Source organism: Esox lucius, chromosome 3 (assembly GCF_011004845.1).
Source record: "Esox lucius isolate fEsoLuc1 chromosome 3, fEsoLuc1.pri, whole genome shotgun sequence".
NCBI classification, from domain to species: Eukaryota; Metazoa; Chordata; class Actinopteri; order Esociformes; family Esocidae; genus Esox; species Esox lucius.
Window position 1 is genome coordinate 17,169,476 of NC_047571.1, and position 25,167 is coordinate 17,194,642.

The following is a 25,167-nucleotide window of genomic DNA, read 5'->3' on the forward strand; positions in this document are numbered from 1 at the left end:
TTCTAGACAGCTTTTGAATAAAAGGCACCAGCCACTGGTAACTGGGAGCAGCATTGTCTTGTTGTGGAGAAGAAGACAAAATGGTGAAGAAGAGTGAAACAACATCTGAGTAACAGGGGTATGTCTTTACGGATTTCCTAAGTGAATGATTTTTGGAATTGAAGTAGACGGCTGCACCCGCGACATATTATCATAACTCTTCATCTGTTGAATGGAGACTGTTGTTGGTTCTCTTTGTTTGAAGATGGTAAAAGAAACATTTTGTGAATCAACATTTTATTACATTTATTCCATATTTTTTTTTTTTTTATGAGTTGTAAATGTCTAACGAGTACTGTTGACTATATGTCCACTGGAAAGACTATGCAAGCCTGACTACTAGTCTGCAGTGATTATCTGAAAAGGGTGTTATTTTCCTATTTTCCCTGGAATATATGACACATTTAACATATTGAAAATGACAACTCATGATGATTTTACAGAAAGCCCCTGTATGTAAAATGAAAAGCCTACAGCTTGACTAAAAAGACTTCAGTTCGGCTTGAGCCATAAACGTAGCCTTGGGACAAATATCACTATGGTAATTGATTCAACATCAATCAGCCCTGGGTCTCTACCTAATGATGCCCAGGACACCACTTTACAAAACAAAACTGGAAGGAAGAGGAAGAGAATTCAAAAACCATCATGGAGGGATATCACTATAGCTTTTATGAGGAGGACCAAGGTCCATGGCCTGAAGTTTGTCTTCTCTCCGGACAAGACCCCCCCCCAGCGTGTCCTCTGGCTCCTGGCCTTCTTCGCGTGCCTGGGTCTCCTGTTCACATGGTCGTGGAACCGTATAATCTACCTGATGTCCTACCCTGCCTTCACCAAGATCAAGATGGTGTGGGCTCACAATATGTCCTTCCCTGCTGTGACCTTCTGCAACCAGAACCTGTTCCGCGTGTCCCGCCTCACCAAGGCTGACCTGTACCACATCGGCTACTGGATGGACCTGATGCACCAGAACCACACCGTCATGGAGGGGAGCCTCTCCATTCTGAGGGACAACCACAAGCACATCCTCCTGAAACTGCTTGACTTCCACGGCTACACCCTGCCTCCACACTACCACGTCAACACCACCGAGATGACTGGCAGGTTGGGCCATCAGCTGGAGGACATGCTGCTGGGATGCAGGTTCCAGGGGGAGAACTGCACCCACCAGAACCTCACCACTGTATGTTAAGTAACCTTAAGATATATGGATGGTTGTTTGTGAGGTGCTGCTGATGCGCATTTTGTTGCGCAGGGCGTTCATAATGCAGGTATCATATCGAGGCGGCTGGATGGAAGTTATTGAAGTTTTAAGGCTTTCATGCTGATATCATGTTTTGTCAGATGATCGGTCTTGTTCTAATTGAACAAGTTTCCTTAAAAAATATAGTTGTTCTGTGAATTGTAAAAATGAAAAAATGTAGCACAGTACAGAGGTAGTTTTACAAAGTTACTGTCAACCTTATCACATTGCCTCCACTATTACTATTCAAGACACTTTTTTTTCTTGTTGTGTCGCAGTCTCTTAGAAGCACTGGCAGCTTCAGGGAAGAATAATGAAGGCATCAATAATTCAAACATTATAAATTAGTACAAATTAAAGTTTCAAATTAAACGTCTGGACGATCTATTGACTCAGAGAGGGGGATGGCTTATTAATGAATATAAGCCCTTGTTCTAGTCTATAACGATCAGCTACTGTCAATCATTTCAAATCAAAGCTATTAGCACTATTCAAACCGATTCCTGCCAAAATGTTAATTAAAAGAAAATGGATGTCATTGTTAGTCACGTCTAGGTGTTCTGTAAACATGATTGATTTCTCAACAGCACTGGATAAAATAAAATATGAATAGACAACTTGGGACTTTAAGTAGCTGACAGATCCAGAGATTATCATCTGTTATTTGAAGTTGTATCTGCTTATTCAATGTGAAGGAGGACCTTTATAGATGCAGTCTTTTGACAGCTTTGACAAACAACTGTTCTGCAAAGTTTAGGTATTACATTGTAAGGCATACATGTTTACGTCTCCATCCTAGGAATATAATTATGTTCAACCCACAGATCTTTTAACTAAAAGCTTTATATTCCTGCTGCCATTTTGGCCCTGGCAGAGGCTAGTTGCTTAGAGGGTCCCATTATGGACTGGAGGGAAGAGAATGTGAAGTTCTGTCATGTCTGTCTGAGCCCATGTGAGTCTGTCTTGGACAGGTCATGGAAGACTGAGTCTGATCTCTGGAGAGAGGCTTTGTTATGCTGTCTGAGTTATTTCTTTCCCCCATCATCCCTCTTTCTAAAATGTTCACTGGAAGGTATATTAAAATGGAAATGTGTGGCCCGTGTATTTTTTACAGAATAGCAACAGCTATTAATCCACCTTAAGGATCTTGTTGGGATAATGCAAGATTCTATTAGCGGCTATTGAATATAGATATTTTGTGGTCGTTTTACAGGGCAACAATAAGTATATCATGCATCATGAATTATTCCTTTTTAAAGAATATCTAAAACATACATTTTTTTACTGATTCATGTGCACTTAAGTAATGTACCACACTACCACACATGAATATTTATTGGTCAGTAGTGTCATCCTGTTTTAGGTACTAGTCTGAGAAATTTTGCATTGCAAGAACTTTGTCCATCAAAATGCTCATTTGTTTGTGAGGAATTTGGGATCAGTGTACTGAATTTCAGCAGTCTGAGCAGTGACCTTTTAATATTTGGTGATATTGTTATATATTGTTTGTTATAGTTTGTTATATTGTTTGTTATTTGTTGATCTATTCAGTCAATTTAATTTTAGATATGCTGTTTCATTTACATTGAGTAAAACATGTACTACCTAATTAATAGATGCACAGAGAAAGATAAATATATTGTCCCCCTCCTTATTTAATGTTGGAAGACAAAACATTTAAATAACCCAGCTCATAACAAATTTACACGGGCAAGTCTGAAATTATGAAAGAATTGTGATCTTATCCATCCCAAGGATTCTGAGTGTGCTGAGGGGAATATTTGGTAATATGCAGAAGTGTTTACATGTTAATTAAAGCAAGAGAAGTGTTTACATGGTAGTTAAAGCAAGAGAAGTGTTTACTTGGTAGTTAAAGCAAGAGAGGCATGATCTTGGAGGTACATTGTGTGCATATTCTCTTAGTGGACCACTATTCCTGTTCTGAAGCTAAATGTCAGTGATGAGTGTTGGACCTCCATGCTTAGTATAGATAAAACCCTCAGAGAACTGTATGATCAATCCATTTTACCTCCTTAGAATTAAAACAACTAAGCAGCTTAATGTCGTTAAAACACTTTTGACTTCATCAATTTTGATCTCACTTCAGCTATTTTGGATGACATGAGAGCAAAGTTGGCCAACTTTAGAGAGAATAAATGAAAAGGTCATTTTAACAGCAATGGTGTCAACAGAACATGGCTAGTGCTACGCTGGATAATTAGAACAGCATCTCTGAAACATTCATAAACGTTCGGGTAAAAGGTCCATAATGCCAAAGTGAATAATGATATTTGCAATTGTTTTCAAAATAAATTGAAAATATTAAACAAAATAATTTGGTGCAACCAGTTGTCTTTAGAAGACAATTGTGTTTAACGATTTTTATGAAATATACCCCGTAATTCTGATTTTACATAAGCCTGTAAGAATGATTATATTACAGTAATGAAAATATTAATGCAAGTAGACTCATCTTTCCCTATACTGCTGACTGGCCAGTTAAAACACCTTGGACGGATGATGTCATCTACCTAAGCATTTTTAAACCTTTGAGATAAAAGTTTGGCTAAAAATGCTTCAATTCAACAGCATGATATTGGGTATGAGTTTATGTGTTATGTGACATTTCCACTGGGTTGTTGTGCTATATACAGTATCTAGCATTTTGTTTGGTTCCGTGTTTTTCACAAATGGTGATCTGCAAAGTTTACCGTAGAGAGAAAGAATGTAAATTAACTTTATGTATCTTATTTTTGCAGATTTACACTCGATACGGGAAATGCTACACCTTCAACTCTGGTTTGGACGGCAATCCGTTGTTAACAACGTTAAAAGGCGGGACAGGAAATGGGCTGGAGATCATGTTAGATATCCAACAGGATGAATACTTACCTGTTTGGGGAGAGACAGGTAAGTACCCAGCTGTACCAACCTCTGTTACTAGTCAGAACCTCTTTTACTAATCCCTACAGAAATGCAATAAGGACTATTTCTTTGGTCATGTCAAAACCTGGCCTCGCACATCAACAGGTCAACTGGCATTCAAGGTGCTTTCCTAGCACTCAGTTTCAACTGTACACTATTACAACAGGTCTAGTTTGTTTATGAGGATCCCAGTTAGCTAACGCCAGAAACAGCAGCTCCTCATCATGGGGTCCACACAAAACATAAAACATGACATACTACAGAACATTAGCAGACAAGCTCCACACAATGACAAGTGATTGTTTACACCCTCATCCAACGCTATACCTAATATCTCCGTCCTGCTGTAAAGGGTTCCTTTTTAGCACCGATTTTCAACACATGGCCTTATCACAGATAACCAGTATAAACCCATCTCCTTCCAAAGACAAATAACAGTGCCTCCGACCAGGGAAAACAGACGAGAAAAGGTTTCAGTTGTTCCATTCTCCTGCCTGCTGTATGTATCCACAGACGAGACCTCGTACGAAGCAGGCATCAAGGTTCAGATCCACCACCAGGAAGAGCCTCCCTTCATTGACCAGCTGGGATTTGGTGTGGCCCCTGGTTTTCAAACTTTTGTGTCATGTCAGCAGCAACTGGTACCTAATGCTCAGCCTCTTGCACAAACACTTTTTCCTTCCTTCCTTCCTTCCTTCCTTCCTCAAACTGTTCTCCACTCTGCTTTTCTCTGTGTATTTACCCAAATCTCCAACCCTTCTACCTCCTACTGTCATTGGCTTAGAACTCTGTCTCAGAACCTGCTGCAAAATCACTTCTGTTCACTATATAATTCATGGAATAATATGCAACCAGGGCATTCACTTTACCCATGACTTGACTTGGACTGAAGTATGTATCATTACTCCTTTTGAGTGCCGAAACTATTTGTATTTAGGTGCAAGAGCTCCCTAATACATTTGCGCTAATATTCTAGGAACGGGAGCTCAAACACTAAGACATTTAGGGTGATAGTACTCAGCTCCAGTAACCCACAGCCCAAGTCAAGCACTGTCCATATCCAAACAGAAACTCATGTAGTGGTGACAATGTCATTATTTGCTGACCAATATGTATCCAACAAGCGATACAGAGAGAAAGATGGATTAGATGTTCCAGACAGACAGTAGACACGTATTTACACTGTATGGAATAAGAATAAGAATTTAATAATGTCTCTTCTGAATGCCACATACATTGGATTCAGTCATGCATAATAATACTATGTAGAGAGACAAATAACATTCAGAAGGTTAGGTTGCTTTTCATAAAATGCACAGACCCATGCAGAAACCACTGTAGAAAAGTAAAATCTTTTCCCCATAGTGAATTTCACATTTTCATTGTGTAATGGTAGCAAAAGGTGAAAAATCATCATGGCTTTGTAAGTGAGAACAAACTAACATTAAGTATTAAGAATTACAGGCTGTAGTCAGAAAAGGTTCCCAGGAGTAGCACAGTATTCACCAGAATTGACACTGCTTCAAAAGCTCTCTTGCTAAAATCACTCAGTTTAAATCATGGATGATGATAGCTGGTACAATGAATCAAATAACCTAGTTGGGGATTGAAAGAATGTAACTTGTGTAATTACATAGATGATACTGAATATGAGCTGAGAATATATTTCGCTAATAACTTGCAGTGCCTCTAACCACAGTCCCATGCAGTGCTACCTATAACATTATGGGCATTTTACATTTGGGCAGCGTAGTGGTCAAGACCGTCGGACCAGTAAATGAAAGGTTTCTGGTTCTAATCCCAGAGGATCTAGTTCTAATCCGTGAGCTGACAAGGGGCAATACCTTGTCAATCTGTCCTCGGAAACGACAGTTAACCCGAATTGCTTCTAGGTCGATAAATAAGAATGTGTTATTAGTATACTTACCTGGCTAATATCCATCATCTAGTTGGAGAATATTAAATCAATGCTATTTTCTATGAGGCAGATGTCAGGACATCAACTGTCTGTTTATACTTCTTAGGGATATTTCAGTTCAGTATTGAGGCCGCCACTATGCAGAGCTGAAACATCCCTAAGAAGTCCTTTTTCCTATGGTCACATGGCCATCACTTTCAAAACACGCAAGTAACATATTTCAATGTCAACCCATTATCAGTATCAGTTATAAAATTGCTCACAGACATTCCCCGGACTTTATCAACACAACCTGGAGGTGCTGGTCCATAATAAGAAACGCAAAAGCTGTAAATTCAAGTTCCCCCGATGCAGTCATTTATTCTCCCCAATGTTTTGACAGCAGAGCAGTCTTTATCAGGGTACAGTAAACACAATGATTTTCATATTAACCCAACCACACCACAAAATGTGTCATGAAATGTTTTGTGCTATACATAATATTACACATACTGCATTTTGTCACATATGATAAAAGTTACAACTTGAAACTGTGACATGACTGGAGAGTGCAGCTTTGATCTTCTGAAATATATTTTCTTTGTTGGGGGTTTATTTATACAGTTTATATACATGTCAACTATGATAATATCACTTATATATTTTAAACAAATCTAAGAGCAATTGTTTAAAACAACAATTACTTTCATGATATTTTACAAAGCCTATTATTCTAGAAAATACATTAGTGATTCTTCAAAGCCTTTCTCTAAATGGAATTATTTAGAAAGAGGAGGTGCATCTCTAAAACAGACATTTGGACACCACAATTCCAAAACGTAGAAATTCTTAGTACAATATGCTTCCTTTGTAAAATCGCTGTTACTGTATGTATAGGTCATATGTAAATTCAGCTGCTCTAATGACGAGAGCATTTCATTGTCATTGTATTGAAGTGATTAGTGGGACATTCATGTCTGAAAATATTAATTTATCATACTAGTACTACCATTTTAAATGAATCCAAATTAATTGATTCATTTTAACCCCATGCCCCTTTATTTGTATGTGCTTTTTGTATTTTTATTGGAGGGACTGTTCAATGTAGGACATCTCATACTTCCATTCACCAGAACCACCTGTATCTAACTAGTTTAACCACAAAACAACCACGATACAAAGAGGTAATCCTCTCGCAATCTCAATGGAAGCTCTGTAATCATTTATAAATGGACAGATTAATTCACCCAAACAGAAATTTGGACCACTATTTTTAAGTTTTGATTGGGCTTGATAAAGGTTTTTAAGATGCATGGCTGAATGACAAGAAATACAAATGTCTAACCCTATTCTGCGAACTGGGCTTGAGTCCTAAGTCCTGGGCTGTTTTATGGCTCAGTAAGGTCAACACTTACAGGCTGGCTGGCTGACTGCTTATATCTGCTTATTTCCGGGGGCCAAACCAATAAGGGCTTTGACAGATGTTGTCCTATTCGCTACGGCATCCGTGTTGCTGCTCTCTTGTTGGTGGTGACATGTTTACTGGTCCCTCCCCCAGGTGAGACGTCCTATGAGGCCGGAGTAAAGGTACAGATTCACACTCAGTCAGAGCCTCCATTTCCCCACCAGCTGGGCTTTGGGGTAGCCCCCGGCTTCCAAACCTTTGTTTCCACCCAAGAGCAGCGGGTAGCGTACCGTAGAGTACCGTTTGTTTGTCTGGCTATGCTGCATGTATGCCACAAGTGCCACTCAACTGCATACACAAGTCTTCTTGACGGAATGGAACAATCACCATCTTCCACGTGGCTGCAGTGGATTGCATTTCAATGTCTGTGTCATCATTACTCTTCGATATGGAAGGGCAGCACATAATGCTGTCCTTCACAGCTAACACATTTAACACTCATCATCCAGTCATTGTCTTCACACAAGCTGTTGTATATGGGAAACCAATACTATTGTGCACTTGTATTTTGTTCGTTTTGCCGTTGCATTCGAATTTTTCATATCAGTAGCATACTCTACATCTGCTTAATTCATCCTAATGGCCAGTCATTTTTTGTGGTTTTAATACCCTCTCAGAGTCATTAAATCAATCTAATGTATTTATAAAGCCCTTTTTACATCAGCAGCTGTCACAAAGTGCTTTTACAAAACACCTTACCTTAAACCCCAAGGAGCAAACAACAGTAGTGTTGAATTTCAGTGGTTAGGAAAAACTCTATAAGAAGGCCGAAATTTAGGAAGAAACCTAGAGAGGACCCAGGCTCAGAGGGGTGGCCAGTCCTTTTCTGGCTATGCCTGGTGAACATAATAAGAGTAAACATTTTAATAATTAATAAATGCATGTGGGCTGAGTCCAGAGTCTATTTAAACTTACTCCAGGTCGGAAGCATGACCAGATGGACAAGGACAGGGACGACACAGGGGAGGGGGAGGTTTCAGGACTGTGGCAGCTGAAATCGTCAGGTATTGTCTTGATCTGCAACACAACCAGGAGGACTTTGGACAGGGACAGCAACGGGTCTTTCAAGCCCGGTACTCCTCATGTGTGTGCCAGGACCTCATGTCCTCCTAAGTTTAAAATGCATTCCTTAGAGGCCCCGGATAGGGCCCAACAGGCAGGAAATCAATCCACCCACATTGCCAAGCATCAACCAAAGGGACACCCACCAACCACAACCACCCTGAATGAGGGCCGAATAGTGCCAGCAGAGTACAGCCCAATTGCACAAGTGCGCCACAGAGAGACAACAACAAGGCAGTTGTGCCCATGAATTGCATTGGAGGGAGGGCTTCCCAGTGGCGATGAGAGCCCACCTGGCAAGACAGCAAGGGTGGACAGTAACAAGCCTTCCTGGTCACCTTCATGCCCCTGTGCCAGGCTACACTTAACAATAAAACCTTAAAATCAGCTCTAACAGGCAGCCAGTGTAAAGAGGCTAGTACTGGAGTTTTTTGTTCTAGTTAGGATTCTAGCAGCCATGTGCAGCACTAAGTTTATTTATTGATTTGTCAGGGTAACCGAAAAGAAGTAACAAAAACATGGATTTGTTTTTCTGCATCGGTTTTTGATAGAACGTTTCTGATTTTTGCAATGTTTCGAAGATGAAAATAAGCAACGTCGAGGTTCACAGTGAGATCTGCCAACAAAGCTCTTTGTTTCTTGGGTCCTAAAACGAGCATTTCTGTTTTTCTTGAGTTTAAAAGCAAGAAGTTCTCTGTCATCCACTTCCTAATATCTGAAACGCATGCTTCCATAGTAGCTAATTTTGGGGCTTCTCCATGCTTCATTGAAATATACAACTGTGTCATCAGCATAACAGTGAAAATTGTCATTGTGATTCCAGATTACATCACTCAGAGGCAGCATATATAGTGAGAACAATAATGGGCCCATAACCGAGCCTTGAGGAACACCAAAACATATCTTTGATTCGTCAGAGGATATGCCATCCACACATACGAACTGATATCTTTCAGATAAATAGGATTTAAACCAGGCTAAAACATTTTCATGTAGCTCAATATGGGTTTCCAGTCTCTCTAAGAGAAGGGTGAGATCAATAGTGTCAAAAGCAGCACTAAGATCAAGAAGCAACAGCTATTTTAAGTGAGTTTGGTACACATCCGGAGGAAAGGGAGCAATTTATTATGTTTAGCATTGGCTGACCTATCACAGGAAATAGCTCCTTAAGTAATTTTGTTGGAATCGGGTCTAGCTGACAATTTGTGGGTTTAGAACTCATTACAAATGTAGTGAATGTGTCGTGCGATACGGGATCAAAAAATTCAAGTGTCCCTATTGACACCTGGTCAGGGAGGTTCAGGACATTCTCAGGACATCTGAGATTTTGGGGACTATAACGATTTAAGGAGTCAGTTATTTGTTTTCAAATGGTGATGATCTTTTCATCAAAGTAGTTCATGTATTCATTACAGCTAAATTGAAGACCCACTTGACTTGTTGAGCATTGCTTTTTTGTTAACTTTGCAACTGTATCGAAGAGAAGTTTTGGATTGTTTTTGTTCACTTCAATCAGGTTGGAGAAATAAGCTGATCGAGCAGATGTGAGTGCTTTTTGGGAATTGTAGTGTACTGTATGTCCAGGCTAGTCTGAATATGTCCACTCCAATACGCACTTCATACAGGAAGTCCATACGTCACACCGGGAGTCCCAACCAGCAAACCGGATGTCCCGCCCACCTGTCAAATCAATCTGGAAGCCATAAATCACCAAAGTGACACATTATATCCTACATTTACTACTCGCATTGTTCAGGTCAGAGAAGTTGAGGCTGTGAGAACTGATGGCAGTTGTTCTCCAGGCCATTTACAAGTCAGTGGCTTTTATAAAAGATGGTAGGTGTCACAACACAAGACAAACAAGAGACAGCGTTCCTTTATAGCAGCGACAGCAGACTGGTCAGCTTCCACTGAACTCCAAAATATCTGCAGATCTTTCAAGGAGCTTCCCTTTCACATTATCGAAAGATTGGCGATAAATCTGTAGGACTTGGAATTGTTAATATTAAATATTGTTTAATATTAAAATACTACCATGATAACTACATATAATACATTTTGTAATTTGATTTTCCAGACATAATGACCACCATATGTCCATTGCAGAAAGACAAGAGTCTTTAAAATTGGTTCCTTACTGAAGGTTATTGACGAACAGACAGAATGCTGGGGCCTCATTTGTAAATAAATGTGACCTCAAAAACAGAATTTCAAATGTTCGCACAAATAGAAAAAGTGTGATTTATCAAATGACAGTAAAACGCCCACCAGAAGACGATCGCCATTGATAAACACCACTTGTTCGTACAGTCAGTACTCCTGGACGACTTTGGCTTTTGCACTTCAACATGCACACCGGCGCAACCCAAAAATCGAAGAGAACAATTTTTCTGAGATTAACCCTGGTGCCTGTATATGTGCCATAGTGTAACATGTTGAGTGCATGCCAAAATTATTGTTTTGGCACACTCCATTGTTTCTCGATTGACCAGCAAAACTTTAAACTTTCTAAAGAGAGGACAAGTGTCTTTAGCATTGGGAAATATGCTGTTCTTCAAATGAATATATTGAATAATAACCCCACCCTCAACTGCAACCTTAACTATGGCCCTACAACCACATTCAGCAGCATTATTTTGGTGTTATACACAATGTTACCTGCAAAGTAAATTAGGTGAGGCTGTTCTTTTCACATAGTAATCCTGGGCTGATGCTTTTGTTTTCTGTGCCATGTCTGTGGAGTAAGATGTGTCTCAATATTAGTAAATATATCTAGAAAATCTGTGTATATATTCCTCACAACTCACAAATTAAAATTTGATTTTTCAATGTGAAAAAGTATTTGCTAAATAAAAACATTATCTGTAACTATGTAAACATGTTTTACAAATATAAATACAATTTGTGAATATGTAAAAACATATTTCACAAATAAAACACAAATCTGTAAAACATTTACCACTGTTGTTCAACCAGATGTAGGCTGACATAACTAACTGTGCTTAAGTTAGTTGCCTGAAAACACGCTCGGCGTTGTATTACCCATTGGTGATGCAGTCAAATATTGTTATACAAATAAACGTTATACTCACATTTCAGGAAAAACGTGTCCTAGCTACCTATAGTCTCCAATCTACCAGGTTCCAGTCCGGGTATTCCATAAGTCCCACCAAGCGAGCCCTCTGACTGAAACCACACACACGAGACGACCGAAGGAAAATGTGTCTAAAATCTGTAAATATAAAGTTCAGATCCGTAAATAAACTTAGGATTTGTAAGTCAACACTTGTAAATGTTAAACAACAGTTGTAAATGTTTTACAGATTTGTGTTTTATTTGTGAAATATGATTACATATTTACAGATAATGTTTTTATTTACAAAATATTTTTTCACATTTACAATTCATATTTTTATTTGTGAGTTGTGATGTATATACACAGATTTTATAGATATATTTACGAATATTGAGACACATCTAACTCCATATATGCCATCTACGTTTTTAAGAATCCATAAATGCGAGATAACTTCATAATCTCCTCTTGACTCAAACCTGTTGAGTGGTGGTGTATCAAAAATTTATGAAACAGTTTGTTTTGCGGCCAGTAATTGGCTATCTCATTCTGGTGAGATGCCAGACTGATAAGGTTCTATTGAAAAGTGCCTGTTGCACTTACCCGATCGGGGAATGGATTTGCACAAGAAGGACATTTGTTCTCTTTGTTTGCCTCTAACATATTTCTTTTATCCAAAAAATATGTCTTCTGAGCGACTCTTTCTGTATAACGGTCTACAGAGTCTCTAAAAATGCACTCTCTGAAATGCAGCTTATGCCAAATCTTCCATCAGAGGATCAGGCTCCCATTTAATTTCCAATTATCTCAGTCTGTTATAATAATTCAGCAATGGTTTTACACATCTATAATTTAACAAATTGCTGGACTTATGGATTATTACTTTTCAGAAGCAGTTCTGGTATTCCACCACTTGGCTCTGTACGTGATCATGGATTTGCGTGAATGTACATTCAACGTTCACATTAATCAATCTCATGAATTGTTTATACACAGATTTTGTATGAATGAATGAGGCACCTGAAGTATTGGTGGCTGTACGGCACACTGGTGTTAAAATAATATTGCAATATTCTCAAACAGATATGATATACTGTATTGTAAAAATACCTGTGCATAGTATCCAAGTATAAACTGCATCTCCCCCCCTTAAATCAGTAATAATCTGTCCATTACTATGAGCACAGTGATACTAGAGAAAAAAACTCTGTGGAAATCTGAACAATGATCTTGTACTAAGAAGATTATCAGCACTGTATGTGAATCTGAACAATGATTTTATACTAGGCTGATTATCAGGACTGTATGTGAATCTGAACTATGATTTTATACTAGGCAGATTATCAGGACTGTACTTGATGGTGCATGTATGCTGTGTATCATATCAAATTGCTAATTATTTCACAATATTTATTTCTCAAATACTGCATCCAGCATAGTTTTAATAACATTGTGCATTTTGTTACCATTCAGTATGTCATAATAAGCCACATTCATTCTTAAAAGGTAGGAAGTGGAGGTTTGCATAAAGCCTGTTTTACAACAATTCCATTCTAATAATCTAAAAACCTCAAAGAAACACTACATGCAGTACAGTAGCGCATTGACTGGTGAGGTTTTAAAACAACAATAATTCTTCATTAACTGTGGTGTCCTGTCTGAAGTTCTATATTTCCAGATGATATTTGCCCTGTTTCCATAGTACTCCATGGTAGTCTGCTTTCCTTTCAGACCTGACCTGCATCAGTGATTGTCCGCATGTTGTCTGCTTGCTGCTTTTTGTGACCTGTGTTTACCAGTTACACAATCATATCACTGGAATAGTATTGCACTGTGGATCTGGACAGCATCCAGAAATATGTATTTATTACATTATGTTCATTTATTAACTGTTTGAAACATTTCTGTTGTTTCTTTTGTCTGCTTGTGAGCACTTTTAAGTTTGATTCCCTGCTGGGCTGAGCTTGACTGGCTGTTGTTGACTATGGTTCCTACACTGTGCCTTTGTACTGAGGGGTAACCTGTGCTTTGTTCTGTCCCAGCTTCAGTACCTCCCTCCCCCCTGGGGAGACTGCAAGTCCACCCCTATTGATTCAGAGTTCTTCACCACGTACAGCATCACAGCGTGCCGTATCGACTGTGAGACGCGCTACCTGGTGGAGAACTGTAACTGCAGGATGGTCCACATGCCCGGTACTCCAAAAATATTGTCTAGACTGTCCAATCATTCCTCAGTAAAATAGGATTCGTGTCTATGTTTCCAGTTGTTACGCCAATGAAAATGCAGTGATTGTTAAGCGGATGAAGTTGAAATGTATCTTTCTTTTATCCTTTGTCTTGTTCTTTAGGGACCTCAACGGTTTGCACACCAGAGCAGTACAAGGACTGTGCAGACCCAGCTTTAGGTAAGCCAGTGTTCATTGTCTACATTAGAAACATGAAGCCGTTATCGCTAATAACCTCTGGACACACCACACAACATTATGGTTTGGGATAAATAAGAACATGTTTGTTTAATACAGCCTCTTGAAATACCACAGAGCTGTGGAGAAGCAACAGCTGTCTTTGCAGCGAATATTGAATTGCATTTGTCATGGGGCCTATAGTGAATTTTACCCAATAGGCTTTTTGTTGTATCCTCTCTTTGCATCCATGGACTCCCATTTAATTACTGTTTCCACAGACTTCTTGGTAGAGAAAGACAGTGATTACTGTGTGTGTGAGACCCCCTGCAACATGACTCGTTATGGCAAGGAGCTTTCCATGGTGAAGATACCCAGTAAAGCCTCTGCAAAATATCTGGCCAAGAAATTCAACAGAACTGAGCAATACATTGGGTAAGTACCTGGACAGCTACAGTGAGTTAACAGAAGTGAAATAGCAATCAGAGATTTGCAATTTGATGAAAATAACTAATTGAAAGAATTGTATATGTCCGCACCATCAAATTTAAGTGTAAATTCATGCAACATATCTATGTCAATTGATGACATAATTCTAAGATGTACGTCAAATGATTTTGTTGTTTTTGTTGTCTCTAGAGACAACCTACTAGTTCTGGACATCTTCTTTGAGGCGTTGAATTATGAGAAGATTGAGCAGAAGAAGGCATATGAAATTGCAGGGTTGCTTGGTGAGAGATTTTTTCAAGAATTCCCATCAGGATCACTATCTGTTTTCAGACATACAGGAAACATGCTGAACATTAACAACATATCCACAGCAAGCATTACATGATGATCATGTGTCATTCACACCTGCTGGTTTAAACGTTTTGAGGCTGTTTTCCCTGAAGTGTTGAAGGCTGAACGCATTTCCATAGTGTATTTCAGGTCTCGGTCCTACAGCTCTGCTGAGCTGGCTCAGATACTGGGAGTTAAAGTGAATGATTCAGGATTGGTTTCTTCACTGTGCTGTCACCTGGCCGACAGTGCTATTGCCCATCCATGTCTGTTTATTTGTCATATCCTTTTCAGGTGACATCGGTGGTCAGATGGGTCTATTCATTGGAGCAAGTGTTTTGACCATACTGGAAATATTTGATTACTTATATGAGGTAAAGATCAGGCGCTCACCTTTTTTTAATTACTTAAAAGTATTCTTAAATACACTGATCAAAAAAATGAAGGGAACACGTAATCATCACAGTATAACACTAAATCAGTTCAATTTCAGGGATATCAATCTGTCCAGTTAGGAATCATAAGTGATTGTGAATCGTTCTCACCTGTTTTGGTGCAACTAAAAGTGACAACAGGTGCACTGGAGAGGCAACAGCAAGACAACCACCAAAAAGGGTATGGTTTTGCAGGTGATGGCCACAGACAATTGCTCTCTCCTTATCCTTCCTGGCTGATTCTTCCCCTAGTTTTGAGTGCTACTGTCCTTGTCACTACTGGTTGCATGAGGCGGTACCTGCAGCCCATTCAGGTTGCACAGGTAGTCCAGCTCCTCCAGGATGGCACATTCATAAATGCCGTTGCAAGAAGGTTTGCTGTGTCTCCCAGTAAAGTCTCAAGAGCATGGAGGAGATACCAGGAGATGGGCCATTACACGAGGAGAGCTGGACAGGGCGGTAGAAGGGCATCAACCCAGCAGAAGGACCAGTATCTGCTCCTTTGTGCAAGGAGGAACAGGAGGAGCACTGCCAGAGCCCTACAAAATGACCTGCCACCAGCGGGGTACTGGTGTGCATGTTTCTGACCAAAATGTCAGAAACAGACTCCATAAGTGTGGAATGAGGGCTCAACATTCTTTAGTGGGAACTGTGCTCACAGCCCAGCACCGTGCAACTTGATTGGCATTCGCCAGAGAACACCAGAATTGGCAGGTCCACCATTGGCACCCCATTCTCTTCACAGATGAGAGCAGGTTCACACTGAGCACATGTGACAGATGTGAACAAGTCTGGAGACGCCATGGTGAACGTTATGCTGCCTGCAACATCATCCAGCATGACCGGTTTGGTGGTGGGTCAGTGATGGTCTGGGAAGGCATATCCTTGGAGGGTCACACAGACCTCCATGTGCTAGCCAACGGTACCCTGACTGCTGTTGGTACCGGGATGAAATCCTCAGACCCATTGTGAGACCTTACACTGTTGCAGTGGGCCCTGGGTTCCTCCTGGTGCAGGACAATGTCCAGCCTCATGTGGCCAGAGTGTGTAGGCAGTTGATGGATGACGAAGGCATTGCTGCCACTGACTGGCCCTCATGTTCCCCAGACCTGAATCCGGTTGAGAACCTCTGGGACATTATATATCGGTGCATCTGACACTGCCAAGTAGTGCCACAGACTGTCCAGGAGCTCACTGGTGCCCTGATCCAGGTCTGGGAGGAGATCCCCCAGGACACCATCCGTTGTCTCATCAGGAGCATGCCCAGATGTTGTCTGGAGTGCATACAGGCACGTGGGGATCATACACACTACTGAGTCACATTAAATTGCCGTGTTGAAATTTACGCAAGTTGGAACAGCCTGTGATTTTGACTCCAGCCCTCAATCGGTTGGTGATTTTGGTTTCCGTTGACCGCTGTTATGCCATTTTGTTCTCAACTAATTACACAATGTACAGTAAAGATTTTGATCTTTAATATATTTAATTCATCGAGACCTGATGTGTGATTTAAGTGTTCCCTTACTTTTTTTGTGCAGTGTAGTATTTGAGGGTTATGTTGAATGTATAAATGACATACCTGAATTTGAGCTCTTGACATGAATGATTCTGTCTGCTAGTGTGTTGTGACTGTTACATTTGCTTTGTTTGTGATGTTAACAAAATGTTCTTGTATTTAGGTATTTAAGGCAAAAGTTTTGGGTTACTTCATGCGCAAGAAACGACCACAGCGCTGTCAGAGCGACAATCTGGTAATTTGAGTCTCCCACAATGCACTGGTTTGTAGATTTGCACTGCACCTCAAACAAAGAAATGCACTTTAATGAGTCAGAAATTCAAGCCTTTTTCATGACCAATCAATCAGAGAATTAAAATCAAAATGGGAAGTTTTTCCTTAGTTATACTGCCACGGTAGTGAAAAAGCCCTGAGTTTCTCTTTCTGCATGAATTTTCTGCATGCACGTTTGCTTCAGTCTTGGAGTTTTGCCCATGAGCTGATGTGGAAGAAAGATATTTTCTGTAAAATAGTATGTTGTAGTTCTGAGATGTACTAAGAATTTATTTTGCTTAGGGATATTTCGATTAAAACTAAAACCAATAACCAAATATAAGACTGGACGGATATTTCAACATTTCAGTTGTTGAGAAGTCTAACCCATCCATTATGTGTTTACATTTTCTATAGGTTATTATTAATTCACTTTTTTTTTTGCTTTAGGTCCAGTACATTTATAGATTCGTCCATTTGGACACTTCGATATAGTTCAGTGATGCATAAAGGCCAGATGTGTTTGATTATTACATTTACCAACTCTCCAAATAAAATGTGAGGATGTGGTGATTCTGCAAGGATCAGATGACACCAATGGCTTGGTGTTTTAATGATGCCATGCTGTGCTGAATAATAGCTCAATCCATCCATAATAGCGATCAGTTTTATCAGAGTTGCATCCTTGTTAGTTCTCCCACCCTTCTCAAAAACGTAATGTGAAAAATATGTTTTGGTCACGTCTAATGGTTGTGCTGGTGAGGTGCCCAGGGCTTTTAGTTTCTACATCACTTTAGCTCTGAAAACAATGCATGGCAGTTGTTGTAGTGAAAGAGATAAGCATGTGTGTCTCTATCTAGAATGAGATTAACACCCTCGCTCTGTGCTCTGATAGATATCAGCCTGCAACTCTCATCTCTCCCGCATAGCATTCTTTGTTAGTTGAAATCCATACTTTGTAAATACCATTTTATTAAATGCGACCACAACAATTTTCAAATTTCTCTGTTGCTTGATGAGATAAGCCTTTTCTTAAGTACCTCCTGTGTCCTCTCTCCTCTTCTCCTCAAAAACCATTGGATGAGCAAGACAGAGGGGTGAAGAGAGGAAGTGACAAGGCCTGTATCTTCAAGCAACAGAAACTTCTGAAGTAGTTTTGGTTGTATTTCAACAAAACGTGTTAAAAAGTTATGGATTTCAGTTAACAAAGAGTGGTGCAGTTTTCCACAGGAGAGACATACACACAATACCATTCCAAAGTTTGGACACGCTTACCCATACCCCAAGTGAGTAAGCCAGTCTTTTAAGTGAAGATGGCTCTATATGTATTTGGAATTCCATCCCCCTACGTAGTGTAGTGGGTGTTGAATAGGACACAGGCTGCCATATAGGCATGAATAACAGCAGTAACAACCAGGACCAACCTGCTACAGGTAATCAGCCTGTGATACAACACTTGGCCCGAACGGTAAGGTAAAATCCAGTTACAGTACTGAACCTTATATATGTCACCACACACCCAAAGAATTCTGCTTCTCTGTAACTCTGTCATGCATGCATTAACTAAAGGAAGTGTATGAGAGAGTGGCCTGTGGGTGGGTTGTGGGTGTGAAAGACAACCCGCCTAGTCTACCAACATAGGCTTGAAGTACCCCTTTAGGGGCCTTTGCTCTGTCTGCATGCTTTCCAGCCAAGTGTGGCCAGTACATTAACACTACTTTTTATGAAAAGGAATATTTTATGAGTATTCAAGGCACAGATATTTGTTTGAAAATCAGACTGCCGGATCCAGCAGCGCTGGGTCACTTGGTGGTGAAGTCACGAAGATGTACGATTCCCAGAGCTGTGTCTCTGTGTTTGTGGCATTTTACAATTCTTAAAATCTAAAAGATAGTGTACCACTAAAGTTCTCTTTATGGAATGTACCCACAATGCCATTCAAATCACCAGTCAACAGCAGATAGTGCTAGGTGCTTATGTTGCTCCTAGTGGAAGGGACAGCTCCTACGTTTTGCTGTAGCCAAACATAATCTGATGGCTGAAGTATCTCCACATCCTTCTGTATTCCCGAAAACAAGTAGGCTGAAATTCATAGATATGATTTGGATTTAATTTTTTTAATAAAAGAAAATATCAGGTTAATTCAAAGCATTCTATGTGTTAAAGTGGATAGAGAAAAGTTTAGTCAATCAACTGGATTTACTTTATAGCAGACAAAGCATCCCACCATGTCGGCACAATTTTTCTCAGCTTGGTCGGGGAGTTACCCCCTCATCTACCCCTCATATCTGATCTAAAAACCAGGAAACAAACATTTCTGTGGCATCCCAAGTTGTGGCATTTCACATGAAGTTATTTCTTTTTTCTCAGGCTTTTAAAATAAACAATGTTTTGTCTTTTGTTCTACTTTGTAAGTTCAATATCTGGGAAACTTGATTGCTGACATGCTAAACATTTTGGGGAAGAATGAAACAAGTACAGAAATATATTTTGGGTGTTTTCCTTTACCGCTAGAGTGTTTGTGACTGAACTGTCAGTAGAGATGGAAATTTGATGGAAACAAGTTGAGATTTAAACTTTAGATTTGTATTTAGTACATGAAGACAAAAGCAGAAAGGTACCTTATATGCATCATCACACTGTTTCTGCAGCAAGTCTGTTGAAACTCCACTGGGGGGGGGGGGGAATTTGCATATTTTTTAAATATGCTGATTCCAGTGTACTTAAATGAAAAATCTGTTGCCAGTTGGATGGAAGCCTAGTTCTAAATGGTTTCAGTAGGAACCAAGCATTTTAAATGACACAGTATAGCCTAACTGGAGGCTCATAACAAGGACATGAAGCTTTAGGTGGATGTAGTACTGTATCTTACTACAACATGTTGTTTCTCCACCCATGCCATGGAATCATCCATTATTTTGAGTCTCTCTTTACATTCACATCTAATGATAAACCATCTTTAATACCTTTCTAACATCATGTTTTTTCCTTGTCCTCATCTACTTGTCTGCCTGCTCCATTTGCCTCTTCTCTAGTCACCCAGGGAATGAATAAGTGCTAGATGAAAACACTATCAGGCAGTGCTGTGCTAAAATAATTTATCAACATGTATGTGAAATGTAGTGGTATGATAGTTATAATACTATGCAGTTTACATTAGGTGGTACGTTAAACAAAGGGAGCAAATCTTTTTTTACATCTTTTTAGATTTTAGAATATAAACTGGCAGATACTAACACTATCTTCAACACTTTTTTTTTTTTTTTTTTACTATTTTTGTCCCGGGGCAGCAACATCTCTGTGACAATAGTACTGGTACAACTAATTCTTTAAATGGATCACACAAGACTGCAGCCTCACCATTATGCGCAAATGGCTGAAAGCACTTTAGCTTGGAGACACTTGTTTTACTTATCAGCTCTGCATTGTACTTTATTTTCATTTCAGTCACCCTCATCTTTGTTTTCATCATGTCTATTCCAGGAGTTTCCAGAGAACCCAACCAGCCCTGGTGTCACGCCTAATCATGCCCCCAGGTAGCAAATCCCATTGATAATAGATCTTCCCTCCCTTCCTCCCTGCCATACTGTCCTCCTTTTTTCAGACATTCTGGGAACCATTTCATACATCATTTACTTTCTGGTTAACAAGGTGTTGGTTCACCTAATGCTTGTTTGGTTGGGGACTTTAGTACATCTGTGAAACCATAACAGTAGTAATTACTTCATGAATGTTATTTTCCAAAACAGCACTCTTCCTATAGACAATGTAATGTATTTTCCTCAGTCTTGTAGAGTCCATTCTGAAATCATTGACTCAGTGCCAGAAATCCGTTTTTTGGGTGGATTTTTCATTCTGAGATTATTATCGGCTTACTATAAATAATGGAGTTAGTTGGACTATCCATTGTTTTAAGAATGTTAGGGACTCTTCTAGTCAGCTTGCCTTTATCTCATTGTCTTTACTCAATAATTGTGTTTTTTCTTCCCATAGGATAAAATGCAGTTTTATATAATTTGTTGTAGATAGTAGACCAAATAAAACCTTCTGCGGGGTGTTATACATCATTATAATTATAATTTGCTTTTCTGCAGCACCAAGGTCTGTTTTAGAGGACCCTTGTACTGGAGCCTGTGTCTAATAACATCACTAGATGCATTCCTTAGTGATGCTATCACAGGTCTGCATGTGATGCAGTTTGCAGTAAATAAAATTGTTCTTCGACTGCTGGAATAGCTATCTAAATATATGGATACTGCTTCTGTTGAACCCTCATATCAGCAACAGAAACAACCACAGTTACATTAAACGTATGCAGACATGATGTGGATGTTAATGAACATGTAGGAACAAAGATACTAATATAAACGCAAGGACTAAAAAAATGTTTTCTTTTCTCTTCCCCTTCTTGATCCATACCACACCCCTCTTATCTTTCACTTCCTGATCCATTCCACGCCCCTCTTATCTTCCCTTTCTTGGTCCATACCACACCCCTCTTATCTTTCACTTCCTGATCCATACCACACCCCTCTTATCTTCCCTTTCTTGGTCCATACCACACCCCTCTTATCTTTCACTTCCTGATCCATACCACACCCCTCTTATCTTCCCTTTCTTGGTCCATACCACACCCCTCTTATCTTTCACTTCCTGATCCATACCACACCCCTCATCTTCCCCTTCTTTGTCCATACCACACCCCTCTTATCTTCTCCTTCTTGGTCCATACCATCACCCCTTATCTTCCCCTTATACTCTTTCTTCTCCACGCCCCTACCCTGAATCATTACTTAACTACTATGACTGTCTCCTGCTCGTCTGTTTGAATACATTTCATTATGTTACTCAATCTGTATTGAATTATTCAATCTTGGTGTAAAATCTTTTCAACCATCGTCCCTCTTGTCTGATACATCAATGATGGTCAACGTCACATTATATCACTTCTGTATGATGTTTTCCACCCGACTATGTTGAATACCCATCGACTCATTGTCTTTTGTCACTGTTTATGGCGCATCCTCTCCCATTTTTTTACTGTGTCCTGCCTGCCGCTCTCTTCTCCTCCTCACTTCCTCCTCACCTCCTCCTCATCCCTCCCTTAATACGGTTGAACTCCTTTTCCCACCTTCCCTTCCCTTTTGTCTTACAGAGCACCTGTGACACACTCCGGAGTCACTCGGACAGTCTCGGATTCACGCCGAACATGTTACCTCGTCACCCGACTCTAGGCAACTTTGAAGAGTTTGCTTGTTGACAACATAAAGCAGGGTGGGGGGTGGGGTGGGAAACTTTGGGGTTTGACAGCAAACTGTGAAATAACTATGTATCATTACAAACATGAGAAGTGTTCAATACTCAAAGAGTAGTAGGATCCATTACTTGCCTGAATAGAAATAGAAATAATGTCATATTAATAAACCACTTCCAAAACCGAACTCAGGTGAAATGGCCATATTAAGGCGTCAGCTGTATACTATTTATTTGATGTTGCATTCTCTTAAACAGGGTGACATTAGAGTGTTTGAATCGGTTTTAATCAGCCTAGTAATGTATCAGCCTAGTAATGTACATTGAAAGTGGTCTCAGTTTGTCAATGCATACACCATTATAATCAGTCATTTCTGCAGAATATCAGAGTGAGAGGCTAGCCATGGTCAACATGTGTAGCATCAGTTCATCCAGGTTCATTCATAAGCAAAACAAGACAGGGATAAAGACGTCTTTGTGGTACCACTCTCTAATTGCGAAACCTCAATGAGAAGTCAAAGAATTCTGATTTCAGTGATTTCTACTTAACTATGATCAGTGTTCAAAGACAAAACAGCAGACCTGACTTGAATCTCTGTACAGTAATAGACACCTGTTGTCATTGTTGCCTTGTTGTACATCGATGATTGTGTTCTAAGATTCTTAATCATTGTTGATTTGAATTATAATACAAAGTGATGAAAGCCTCTTGCCTACCAAGAAGATTAACTATTGCAAGATCACTGAATACCATTCATTGTTACATGCTGGAGAGAAAAAAAGCAGGGGTTTATGTTTGCACAAATGAATGTTAAAATCTTTTCAATGGGTTTTTGGAAAATAGGGAACTTTCACATGGTGATAAAGAGTGCTCCGCAATAAAAAAAATAGAAAAAAAAAGAAAAACGATCCATATACCACTGAAAGAAATGGTTTCCAAATGTTTTTTAATCTATAGGACTAGATAAACATGCCAATGCACCCATCTTTAAAGTTAGCATCTGTGAATATTGAAAGGGTTTGGTTTCATGGCCATGGCTTTTAACTGCTACAGAAACACTCATTAGCACAAGTCCCCTGGGAGACTAGTGGAGTACAAACATATTCTAGGTGGTGTTCTAAATATTGTTTGAAATGTGTAAATATTAGATCGAAATCTTATTAAGACATTACAACACACTCATGTCATGTATGTTAACAAAATAGACGACAACATTTTCCATTAAAGCTGTTGCGCTATAAAGGAATGGGAGAACGTGGCATTCCGACGGGAGCAGCTAACCTGCCGTCCAAGCACACGGTGGCCTACCCCAAAATTGTCCAATCGTTTTTGTTGATAGTGGACCTCAAGTGTCTTCCAGTTTCCATTTACTTTCAGTACCCGACACAGAGTACAACTTGTTATATGTCAGAGACAGTTTATTACAGTGCTTCAGAAAACCTAAGTTTCCCATTCTATTTAGTTTAATTGGTTTATAACACTAAAATGCATTGTATAATTGCATTGGTATACTATTGTTATAGAAATTCCATGTTATACAGCTCAAATAACACAGTCAGTTTGTGATGTGTAAATGATCTAATATAATAAACTATATATTTAACCATCATCCTACGTACAAAACCTGTTTATCTTTGTGTCAGTAAAAATGTAATACTATTGTTCATGTTCAGTATAGTCATCTGTGCTTGTGTCTATATATCTTCATCTTTTAAATGGGACTTACAGTGGATATGAAAAGTTTACACACCCCTGTTAAAATGCCATGTAAAAAATGGGACAAAGATAAATCATGTCAGAACTTTTTCCACTTTTAATGTGACCTATAATGTGAATAATTCAATTGAAAAACAAACTGAAGTCTTCAAGGGAGAAAAATGAAAAATTTAAACCTTACAATAACCTGGTTGCATAAGTGTGCACACCCTCTTATAACTGGGGATGTGGCTGTGTTCAGAATGAACCAATCACATTCAAACTCATGTTAAATAGAAGTAATTACACACCAGCCATCATTTAAAGTGACTCTGATTCATCACAAATAAAGCTGTTCTATTAGGATTTTCCTGACATTTTCTTAGTTGCATCTCAGAGCAAAAGCCATGGTCCGCAGAGAGCGGCAAGACGGTCCTCATCAAGTAGAGAAAATATGGCACAACAGAGACATTACCAAGAACTGGACGTCCCTCCAAAATTGACTAACGCGTTACCCGCTGAGTAGCTCCTGGTTGAGCAAGCAATGTGATATGGAGAGGAACGAATTGGATAGATGCGCATTGGAAGACACATTTTGATCTTCAACTCTCCTAAACCAGCTGGGGAGTTGTTTGGATGAGGCACAGTCTTAATTACATATTGGCCATGAAATTGGGAGATTTGGGAAAAAAATATATAATTAATTGCTCATTCAAAACTACATAAAAAATGTATTAGTAATGTCCTTTGCCAATACACGCGAAATCCCTCTCTGAGTGACAATATGGTGGTAACAGACTATATATTAAACTATGAGAAAACAGCCTTTAGTGGCATTATAACAATGTAAATACACTGTAATTACTGCACTGAAGTCTATGCACAATGTGTCCTGTGGTGACACTATCTGTACTATCAGCCAAATAATAGTATCCACCCGGGTTGATTGGAATGAAAAAATGGAAATACATTGGGCAAGTTACTGACAGAAAATGAGGTTAAAGACCCAAAATATAATTAACTTGCACCATTTCAAAGGCAACAAGCAGAACAGATTGCAAGAATCGTTTCTTCGGTGTAATATGCCCTCCCTAGAAGTCAATTTGTTGTATTGACTTCTCACTGTC

At 39.4% G+C, this 25,167-nt stretch overlaps 1 protein-coding gene across 8 annotated transcripts in view; it reads left to right on the plus strand.

The window, feature by feature from the left end:
- The window catches only part of asic1c (acid-sensing (proton-gated) ion channel 1c), a 93,906-nt gene extending 69,772 nt beyond the window's left edge, over positions 1–24,134 (plus strand). For 2 of the 8 annotated variants that reach the window (XM_010885959.3, XM_020045578.2), the window contains exons 2-11: positions 4,042–4,192; positions 4,721–4,848; positions 13,750–13,900; positions 14,056–14,112; positions 14,391–14,544; positions 14,749–14,840; positions 15,184–15,263; positions 17,003–17,074; positions 20,575–20,627; positions 22,247–24,134. In XM_010885959.3, the coding sequence (XP_010884261.1) occupies positions 4,042–4,192; positions 4,721–4,848; positions 13,750–13,900; positions 14,056–14,112; positions 14,391–14,544; positions 14,749–14,840; positions 15,184–15,263; positions 17,003–17,074; positions 20,575–20,627; positions 22,247–22,325 (1,017 nt within the window). In that variant the 3' untranslated portion in view covers positions 22,326–24,134. Of the gene's footprint in view, positions 1–389; positions 1,223–4,041; positions 4,193–4,720; positions 4,849–7,662; positions 7,791–13,749; positions 13,901–14,055; positions 14,113–14,390; positions 14,545–14,748; positions 14,841–15,183; positions 15,264–17,002; positions 17,102–20,574; positions 20,628–22,246 lie in introns of those variants that run through there. The other 6 variants (XM_020045576.2, XM_020045579.3, XM_020045581.2 and 3 more) reach the window with 6 other exon arrangements.
- The last annotated feature ends 1,033 nt before the right edge of the window (positions 24,135–25,167 follow it).